The 11,051-nt window shown below is 38.5% G+C and overlaps 2 protein-coding genes across 6 annotated transcripts in view; one reads left to right on the forward strand and one right to left on the reverse strand.

Moving 5' to 3' along the window:
- Positions 1–6,319: 6,319 nt before the first annotated feature.
- On the forward strand, positions 6,320–7,618 carry LOC103699199 (F-box protein At5g49610-like). The gene has a single exon (XM_039124624.3). The coding sequence runs from the start codon at positions 6,425–6,427 to the stop codon at positions 7,616–7,618; it is 1,194 nt and encodes a 397-aa protein (XP_038980552.3). The 5' UTR covers positions 6,320–6,424.
- Positions 7,619–9,102: 1,484 nt separating this feature from the next.
- The window catches only part of PCB2 (NAD(P)-binding Rossmann-fold superfamily protein), a 41,364-nt gene continuing 39,415 nt past the window's right edge, over positions 9,103–11,051 (reverse strand). For all 5 annotated transcript variants that reach the window (XM_088702788.2, XM_088702791.2, XM_088702790.2 and 2 more), the window contains one exon: positions 9,103–11,040. The gene's annotated coding sequence lies outside the window, so the exon portion shown is untranslated. The remainder of the gene's footprint in view (positions 11,041–11,051) is intronic.

The raw sequence follows: 11,051 nt of genomic DNA on the forward strand, positions 1-11,051 counted from the left end.
TTGGTGCTAACTAGAAGCAATGCTGAAATGGTTGAAAAGTTTAAGAAAGAAATGATGAAGAAGTATGAAATGAGTGATTTGGGGCTGCTGCATCATTTTTGGATATTGAAGTTTATCAAGATGAAGAAGGGGTATTTATTTCACAGAAGATGTATGCTAAAAAAATTCCGAAGAAGTTCAGAATGTTTGGCTATAAACCAACAGCTACACCCCTTGTTGTCAATGAAAAACTGATGAAAGAAGATGGAAGGAAAAAGGTGGATGCAACTCTGTATAGAAGTCTTGTTAGAAACTTGCTTTATCTTACACCTACAAGGCTTGACATTATGTTTGTAACAAGTATACTTTCAAGATTCATGCATTCTCCAAGTGACATCCACTATGCAGCAGCAAAAAGAGTACTTAGATACATTCAAGGCACCATGAGCTATGGAATTCAATACTCTAGTTCTGAAGTGAAGTTGATTGGTTTTTGTGATAGTGATTGGGGAGATTGTGTAGATGATATGAAGAGCACCTCCGGTTATGCATTTTCTCTTAGATCAGGTGTGTTTTCTTAGTCCTCAAAGAAGCAACAATCAGTTGCTCAATCATCAGCAGAAGCCGAATATGTTTCAGCTGCACTCGCCACTTCTCAAGTAATTTGGCTGAGAAGAATTTTAGAAGACATTGGTGAGAAGCGAGAGGAAGCTATTGAAATATTCTGTGACCACAAATCAGCCCTAGCAATGGCAAAGAATCATGTCTTTCCCAGTAGAACCAGGCATACTGCAATTAAGCATTATTTCATCGAAGATGTCATTGAAGAAGAAAAAGTGAAGCTGGAGTTCTACAGGTCAGAGGAACAATTGGCAGATATTTTCACCAAAGCATTGCCAAAGGAGAAGTTCCAGCAGCTAAGAGAAGCACTAGGAGTTCAAGCCCAGCACATTAAGGGGAGAATGTTATGGTTAATGTGCTGTCAAATTAAATTCTATTTAATGTTTACCATAGTTACTAAACTAGAGTCAAAGTATAATTAGAATGAGTAGCTAAGATTGCAAGACTTGGAGAGCAAGTTGTGTTTTAGAAATGAAAAAAACTTGAAGAAGCATGAATGTGCTGTAGAAAAAAAAATAGAGAAAATAAACAGCTGAATAGTGTGGCTGCCTCTCTTCCTCTGTTTTTTCCCCTGTTTTGCTGAATATACTCCAGATTTTTCAGCAACTACTTGATCCTTTATTGTGCTAATTTAAACGAGTTTAATTCTGCCTTTACTGTTTTATAATTGCTGGTGTGTCCAGCCAACAATATGGAAACTGAATTGATATGGAGTTGGAATCATGTATATTATAGCAGGTTATGCTTGTTGCAATTAGGATTCAGCTTGCTGAAGTCTTTTAAGGAAGGAAAAAGAAAAGCATTTTAAACTCCAGCCCTCCCTTTTCAGAATCTAAAAGTCCATAGTTTGATTGGTTTGAATAATCCACTTTCTTGTTCCTGCTGAGTTTAAAATCTTCTGCTCAATTATGGAAAAATCATGCATATAGTGAAACGCTGAAAGGTGGGAGATGATCAGAGAATTACAACATGCTAGCAGGCAAGCTAAGATGCATGCTTTGGATGATCATTCCTGTTAGACGCTGGGATTTAATGCCCAATATAAGGGCGCCCAAAGTGGGCACATCCATGTCTTTTTGGCTGTCTGACTTTTCATATTTCAGCTTGTGTATTGCATGCTTTGAAGCTCAATAGGTGAGCAAGTGGAGGGGCACATCGCTTGGTAATTGAAAAGCCCAAGATTTGGCAATTGAAAGCCATGAATTGGCTGAACAGGTTGAGTTAATTGGATGACTCATTTATTGTGAGTTTTATGGAGGAGTTCCTATATATAGGTCTCCATCCAATCTTGATGCACATTAGCCAAGAGTCAAAAAAATATTTAGAGAAAAGCTCCCCCCCCTTCTCTCTTTATGCTATAAAGCTTTTAAACAGTGGATTTATGTATAACATTCTAGTAATATACAACACCATGAGTAATAGTTCGTGATAGAGTTCTGCTTCAAAGATCCGGTGTGCTAATCCAAGTTTCTAGAGCCTATTGGCTGATCAAAAAAATATAAAGCAACGTGAAAAGCTCATTCAAAGATCCTAAGTGGCCAGTTTCATGCGAGTGAGGTATATGCGAAACTGATAAGCTTCCAATAGTAAACACTTCTAAACCATAGCATTTCTTTGAAAATGTGAGTTGAACAACTTCACACTTCTAGATGTTCAAATTCTAATTCAATTTAATTCCGCAATAACTGGTGTTTGCATAATTGGACGGATAGATGTTTATACGCAAATTGGTTCACCAGGCAGGTAAACTTTTATCTCTTTTAGGATGTTCAAATTCCTTGAGAAGTGAATAAGCTGTTGGGTGGCTTGATCTGAGGGACAACATCCATGGCAGTTCAGCTGGAGTTTGAATTTTCATTTGCCGGACGAAGAAAAGCTAAATCAGGCTGGAACCTGATATAATGTTGTTCTCCTATTCATAGGCTTGTTCCAATTTTTGGATAATATTTTATTTATTAAGTTGAGCTTGTGAATTACATTTAGCAATCTAGAACGCAAATTTATTCTAGAGTACATCGTAGACCAGTTGTTGCCCCCAATCAGCATCCATGTGCTCTACTCTCTCTCTCTCTCTCTTAAGGACCATTTATTTGAACATGCCACTCCATAATGTATAAAAAAGACTGTATAAAGCACCAACTTCCTGCTATCACAAGGTTTGGGGAGCATCAAATATATGCAGCCTTACCCTTATTTGCAAAGAGGCTATTTATATGTTTCAAGTGCACTTCAGATTACAATGGAGCAACTTTATTGTTGCACCAAGACTCGCCCTCTCTAGCTAGCTAGCACTGCATTTTTCAATAATCTGTTCCTCTATATGTATCTGACTGTGATTCACTGCATAACAGGGTATGTGGGGAGTGCTCATGAAAAAAGGTCTTGGGCAAGCAACTAGCATCTTGCCACCTAGCTCGGGCGAGGATACTATTCACAGGGGCAATGGTCATGAGGAAGCTTGCAAATTGACCATGAAGCAGATCCAACAACCATAGTGAACAGAGAAACTTTCAATTAATGTGCGACCTGATTCGCTAAGACTATCGAATCAGCTTCATGGGTCAGGTTCATGCATTGGATGATGCCTGTTTTCACTATTTTCTTTGCTGGCTTTGATCAACCTGACCTGAACCTCGAGTTCTTTGTGTAACAGAGGAGGACCCACACCTGTGGTGTAGACAATGTAGGAGCTCATATTGGTTACGATTGTTCGCATTAAAGAAACTCGTATGGCGAAATTCCACTATAAGAAAATTAAGTGTTGGAAGAACAGTATAAAGTCTATATCATTCTCAATTGATAGCATCTGCTTTGGGCTACTGGTAGCATGGTATATAAAACTTACTAATTCTAGCACATCCCTTAAAATGCAATAAAGGTCCAATTGTAATGTGAATAGGAAATGTAATTCAGACACAAGTTTATTGAAAGTCCAACAAGAAAACAAGACGGTCGCTTTGAGTTTCGATGCATCAACGAGGCAGGAAAAGATGAAACAGTGATGAAAATTCGATCATGGTAACAAGCCATCTACTAGTAGTACTAAAAGAATAACCATCCAATAAACTCCTTCAGATAAGACTAATATGTACATGTTGCCTATCATAGGAGCGACCGAGTAGAGCATATTATTGCCACCACCAATGCAGAAAAATAACATCATCCAAAAGCAGGACGAGACAAAGAAAAGTATTCAATTCACATGCATGTAAGATTAATCAACTGAAAATTTCCGCAATAGCAATACCAAATTAAGGAGACATGATCCATTTCGTAAGAAAAGGCGAGTCATGTCTCCCAAACTAAAAGTCTTATAATACCAAAATACTAGACTGATTTTATCTGCTCCTTTAACAATCAGAAAACAGACTTTGCAACACAAGGAAGCAGAGTGAAGCCCACAAAAGTCGGTTAACCATTCATCAGATTACGATGAGTTCAGATCAAGCATTCAACCAGTTTATCCTTTCGCTCGCAAGAGTTGTCATGCTCCTGAACCATAAATTATTACAGCTCAATCCATCATTCAACATAAAAAACGAGGAATTAGAAGGGCTTTCACAAGTTTGATAAGATCACTTTCTACATAATAGCAGAAACTTCCTCTCTCTAAATGAAAGCAGAAATCCCAAAAACAAGGACGAGTTTACTACTCGCAGCACCCGTTTATAATTGCATGGAGAGATGCTCTAAATCGTACCACTGCTTGTTATCTATTCTTGGACTGTAAGTTTTCCAGCAGGTGCGGCCATTTGGAACGTGCCCGACTCGTGCCCTTGATTTTTTGCCACCTCATGAAGTTTGAAGATCACTGAATCTTGCAAAGATTTTCTTATCTGCTGCTCTTGAGATATTGAATCAGTCATAAGCCATGTTTTCGATCCTCTACAGCCACAACTAAATCTGCAATCTTACCACTAGAGAATGGGCAGCAGTCCCTCCACCAAGTACAGCATCTGGGCGTCTACACAACATTTTGACAGGCAATTGGGTCAAGAATACTGATATTTATCCTTTCAATATTTGTCCAGGATCAATATGATATGCAAGATTTTCCTCCTTCAGAGATTTCCCTGGCAGAGTGCATTGGGAACTCTGTGGGTTAATTGTCATACTCGATGATCGACGAGGATGCCATCAAGTTTGGATTTTGATGGACTATGATGGACACGACGAATGGTTCTTGAAGAATGCCATTTAAATCGAAGCCATGAAGGAGAGACATTGCATTCGGTATGTACCTTGTTCTTTTTGTTATGTTAGTCATGCAGACATGCATCTTGGCACTTCATCCTTATATGGATGTAATTTTCTCTCCAGTGCATGTCAAGAAGATTGTTTTGGAACCACTTAATGATTATAGATCAGAAGAAATTTTCAGCTTGCCTCATGAACACATGAGTGGATCTTTTGTTTATTTGCCATGCCTGTTAAAAGGCTTATGATTATAACTATGTTATCTTATGTTCACATGTGATTAATTCCAAGGGTTTCCATTGTAGCTTGAAGTTTAGGATTCATGTAGCATATTTCTTATTATGTATTCAAAAAATTTGGGAAGGACATTTTTTCGATGTCTTATATAATATTCTTTTGGTTAGCTTTGAAATTAATTGTATGCTTGTTTACTAGATGATCTTTCTATTTGGTGTCTTCTGCTAGATGATCTTTCTATTTGGTGTCTTCTGCTTTTTCATTTTTTTTCTCCTAAACTGAGAACTCTACATGGGATAGGTGATTAATTCAAAATATGCTTACAGAAAGATTTTTGTTTCTTTTATTCTCTTGGTATTAGAGGAAAGATCAGCCTCTCTTTGTTGACATAAGAATGCTCATAGTCTATAAAGCAGAAAATAAAATTGGCTGTGTTTCTATAAACTTGATCTCTTTATCCTAACCAGCAATCACAATACAGCGGACTTCATAAGCAGTCTAGTTCAGGTTATACTGCATATATGTTTCACATCATGATGTCCTATTTGGATATGGTAACGCTAATTGAATCAAGAAATTCCAATTAATTAAAAGCTCTCATACCCACAAGGTTATTAGAGGCTTCGAATACGAGGGCATCATGACTACCCGGCTTTAATCCGACCTGATTTTTAGAACAGCTTTCCAGCCTTTGCTCTTTCAGATAGCGCATCTAGAAGTTTAATTGACATACAATTTGATTGGCTATAGAAGTGTGAAATCCACATCTAACAGAGCTAGTGTTTTAATAGACACTAACCACCAAAGCCAGGTCCTTAATTAGATGGCCAATCTTTATAGCGACTAAACCATCAGCGCCTCGCATCACAAGAACACATAAATCCAACCGAACCATATAAAAAAACCTGCATCCAGCATATGTAATCAAGAAAACGCACTACTAAAGTTCGATCGAGCATGCATGACATGGCATGCTCAAGTTGATTTCTAGCCAAAGTTCGAGTCACCCACACCCAGACAAGACATCCTTGTTCATTAAGCAATCCAAAAACCACCCCATGTTTTTGAACTACAGCGCCCATAAATCAGTTCTGGACAAATCAGTTGGTCCCATTGTTTCGAATTACAACCATCATAAATCAGTGTGCAGACTGAAGGACCAAGAACTAGATTATATTTTAGCACATCTTCTGTGAAACATTGTTCCTCTCAAGCATGCATCTCTATAGCACATAGCTATTGAAGTGAGCTTATTCAATGATCAGTAAGCTTCCAACCCATGCATCTCCTGGTCTGCCAACCAGACTGTAACCTACCAAAAAACTGTCGCATATCTACTCTTTTTCTAGTATCTGTCTTAAGCTAAACAATTTCCCCTCCAGCGCCGAAGATGGACTGTCGCAGTGAGGGTCGCGTTGCAGCCAAATTGCCCAATGATCTCCTCGTCGAGATCCTATCTCGGTTGCCGGCCAAATCGATCCTTCGCTTCAAGTGCATCTCGAAATCATGGCTTGCCCTCACCTCCGATTCCTACTACCGGACGAAGCTGCCACCTACCACGTCTGGTACCTTCTTGCATGAGGCCGAGCATTCCAAGTTTAACAGATCAGAAGTGCAGACCTTCTACATCAGCCTATCTTCAGCGGATGAAAATACCATGGACACTGGTCTGGATTTCTTGCCTTCTCATAAAGCTCGAAAGATCACTCATTGCTGCAATGGCCTGCTTCTCAGATGCTCGTGGGATATCGAATCCCCGAAAGCCATGTATTTGAAACCCTGCTACTACTACCATGTTTGCAACCCCGCCATTAGGGAATGGGCTGCCATCCCTTCATCAAGTAGAGGACCACAGCCTCTAGCCTTGGCTTTCGAACCCCGTCTCTCCCGCCACTACTACATCCTTCGAAATGATCTAGATTACACTTTAAAAGATGGTTTTGAGATCTTCTCATCCAAGACAGGCGAGTGGGTCAAGAGACAGATTCCTCCCCTCAATAACATTCCCTGCAACCACTACTGGATCCAGCATGGCGTGGTCTTTGATGGAATTTTACATGTTCTAGATCCCAACGGTGCAATTATTCTTGGAGTCGATCTTGAGGGAGGGAATGTTTGTCGTAGAATCAAGCTGCCAAGATCAGCAAGAATTGAAAGCATTCGCACTCGGTGGATTTGTCTTCCTCTAGAGACTCTTAAGCAAGAGTCCATTGGGTACTCTGAGGGTAATTTGCATTATGCACTAGAAGATGAGGATGATATTATAAAAGTTTGGATTCTCAAAGATCATAGCACGCATGAATGGTTCTTGAAGCATTGCATTCATATCAAAACCATGCTGGAGAGGCATAACGTTGAGTATCTACCTCGATCCTCTCGACTTGTTAGCTATCTTAATATCTTGGGATTTCACCCAGACGTTGATGCTGTTTTCTTTCAAGTGCAAGCTAAGAAGATTCTTTGTTACCACTTGAACAGTGGTGGATCAGAAGAAATTTTCAGCTTGCCTCATGAACACCTGCTTGGTTTTTTTATTTATTCGCCTTGCCTGTTAGAAGGCTTATTACAGGGTGAGCGAGCCTGAGAAGATGGCAATGTGGTGGTGGGCTTCTCACCTCCTCGTTCAACTTGTACAAGATTCTGGTTGGCATTGTACAAGATTATAGCTATATTACCTTATATTCTCTCGCGATTCGGAGGATATCTTTTGTTGCCTGAAGTTTCGGATTCGTATAGTATATAGTTCTTATTATGTATGTAAAACTGGGGAAGGATTTTCGATTTGATACGTTGTCTTGTAACATTTTATATATCATTCTAATAAGTATCCAATATTTGTTAGCTTTGAAATTAATTATTTGCTTGTTTACTAGATGATGTTCCTACTTGGTGTCTTTTGCTCCCCCCCCCCCCCCCCCACACACACACACAAATCTTTACATGGGATAAATGATTGACTTGAAACATGTGTGTAAAACAAAACGAGCAAACAGTATAAGAAAGGTTTTTATCTATTTTACTCTCTTTAGGATTAAACGAAAGATCAGCCTCTTTTTATGCTTGAATAGTTGCATAGGTTCATAGTCAGTATAATGGCTAACAAGGTTGGTTCTGTTTCTCTGAACTTGAGCTTTATCATAACAAGCAACTAATATGGCACAGGAACATGGGAAGTGAGTCCAATATAGGTTAAACATGATAGCAGAAAGGCCAATCGGTCAGCTGATTGGCTCTCTAAAGAGTCCTTTACCTCGTTATCTAAGGTAATCAGCATCTAATTTTTTCAATCACGACCATTGTAGAATTGATGTTAGCTCAATTTTGTATCAGACCTTCTTAATAATATTAGAAAGGCTCTGCCTTTCCTAGCAAAAAAGAAAAAAAGGCTCATAAAAAATAAGTGAGGGATAAGAACTATCTCGTGTTTCACATTTACATGTCCTGTTTGGATATGACAGCTAATTGAAGCAAGAAATTTACAGTTAGAAGCTCTTGTACTCATGAGGTTAGTAGAGACTTTCGGATAAAATGGAATCGTGATTGCCAAAGTTCTAATCAAACCACATTTTTAGGTCTTCTTTCTAGTCTTTCCTTTTTCATATAGAACATCTAGAAATTTGATTTACCTCTGATTTGATTGCACAAAAATGTATAAAATCTACTGGCTACCGTTAGCTCAGTTGGTCGGTACGTTCCTCTTCGATTTAGAAGTCGCAGGTTGAAATCTGAATGTGCGAGGACCCGGGCGTGTATTTAGTTCCACATTGGCACTGGATACATCTTGAGTACTTATATAAGGCTAAAAAACCTAAATAATGCCTTTTGGATGGCTTTTTTGGTTGAGATTTTAGGTCGTTACAAATTGTATCAGAATGTACCCAACTCATGACCTATATAGACTTGAGAACACTGATGCACAAGCCTTTTAGCGTTGGCCATAGGCTGATTGTAGTGCTTGTGATTAGATTTGAATGGATTTGAATTCTTAGCCTGACAAGAACATCATGATTTAAAAAAGAAGAGTATGTGAGAACCCATGCGAGCGTTTGTTTAGTCACACATTGGCTATGTACTAAGTAGATTTTGGATATTTATATAAGATCAAGAAATCTAAATAATATCTTCTACATAGCCTAGGTGAGTCCTAGGTCATTACAGAGTGGTGGCAAATAACCACTGCATTCTCAAGAAAAAATAGTGTGAAATCTTAAAAATGCTAGAGTCATGGAGAGGGATGTATTAAGAGCTCATCCTTTGCATTCTTATGCAAAAGTCTATTAAAATGTGTTTGAGAAGGAAGCAAAAGCATTTTAAGGCGGTAGTTTTTTTTTCCCCTTTTATTTCTTCATCCGTAAGAAGCAACACTTGGCACTCTCTATGATAGGAGGATGCAGCTTGCAGTCTACGAGGAGCACACAAAAATAAGGCAACGACCCAAAATCAAATAGGTACGAATAGAACAATGTGCTCTAAGCAACAGCAGAGGAAGTAAAATCTGGCAACCAAAATATTAGAAAAATATCATTCTTTACAACAGATTGGCCTTCAGTTAGCAAACTTCCACAAAATAATAATCCGTAAATGTTGTAATAGTAAGATACAATAAGGAATAGATCCGAAATACCCTTGCCAGATTTGCAAATACACCAGGAACGAGTAATTTAGCAAACATGATGCTTCATGAGTGAATCTAAATATGCAGGAGATAGAATTTTTATAAGGCTGTAGCAAAGACGAGATTTTAAAGAACACAAAGGTAGAGTACTCCTGAAGGGCTTTGCATGAACAAGTTGCAACCCCTCTATGCAGAGCTCAGGTTTTAACAGGAACTAGTGAGGCCACCAAGGCTTGATCATTTGAAGGCTAATCTTTAAGTATTGTGACAAGAAAATTAGTTAGTTTTTCTGAATTGTCATATAAACAATTAAGAAATGTTTTCATCATCCTATTGGTGTGTCATGTTTGGTGTAACTGAAGTATAAGTTTCATAGGAAACGCAAATTAGTCAAAGATATCAGGTGAATGGGGGAATGTCATTTCTTCCTAATTGGATATGATAAATCTTTGAGAAATGCGATAATAACCTTTGCAAAGTAGAGAGGATGCAAACTAGTTGAGATAATTTGCCCTTAATTAAAGCTCATGATATCACGTTTGTAACTAGAATTTAGTTATAAAAAGATCTTATAAAAGGCCTCTGGAAGCCAAGCCTCAAGGGCTTTGAAAATGCTAGCACCATGATTAGCTGATTGAGCAGGCAAAGTTTCTCCCATCGATATAAGATATTTGGATTTAATCCCCTCTCCCTCTAATTTTTGGCTGGACTTCCACCTGTACTGTTCTCAAAAAGATAGCACCATAATTGTCTGGCCTTAAACCAAGCTTGAATATTTTGATCAACTACACTGCTAGTTTAGGTATGTGGAGATTTAAAATTCCTCTCAGTAATCATGTAATTTTTGATAAACATGCAGTTTGATCAAACAAGTGTGAAACCATATAAATGTCAGAATCATGCAAAAAAATGTAAGGAATTTATTTTTGACTCTTGTGCAAACTCAAACAAATAAAACTTGAACCATAAAGCATAACTTGCAGAACTACCAACAAATTAGGATGTCAAATGTTTTAACCTTCCCATATTGTTGTGAAAAAAACAAACACTTTCCGAATGGAAGGTTTGGAGTTTCTTTAATAATGTGACATTAGACAATCTCAATGGTAGTAGACACCACAGCAAGCATTCCAGGATGAGAAATACCAAACAAAAAAAAGAAGGCAGCGACCCAAAAAGGAAAAAGAACACAACATAGCTCTAAGCAAATCATTGTTCTCCATCTAATTATTGTTTGTATGTGATCCCCCTTCCATCTTGTCGACTGCTTAAATCAAAAGGGCGGTCCAGGTGGTCCAGGGCCCCCGGGGGGCCCGGGGGGGCCTGGAGGCCCACCAAAGAACGGCCCACAGCACTCTTGCAGCAGGCAACAACAGCAAAGGAAGTAAAAGCTGCCAAAAAG

This window comes from Phoenix dactylifera, chromosome 8 (genome assembly GCF_051530095.1).
Source record: "Phoenix dactylifera cultivar Ajwa chromosome 8, Ajwa_hap1_PhDact_Kaust_v1.1, whole genome shotgun sequence".
In the NCBI taxonomy this organism is placed as follows: Eukaryota; Viridiplantae; Streptophyta; class Magnoliopsida; order Arecales; family Arecaceae; genus Phoenix; species Phoenix dactylifera.

Excerpts from the sequence above, each read along its gene's own strand:
- LOC103699199 (XM_039124624.3), top strand. The coding sequence starts at position 6,425 with ATGGACTGTCGCAGTGAGGGTCGCGTTGCAGCCAAATTGCCCAATGAT.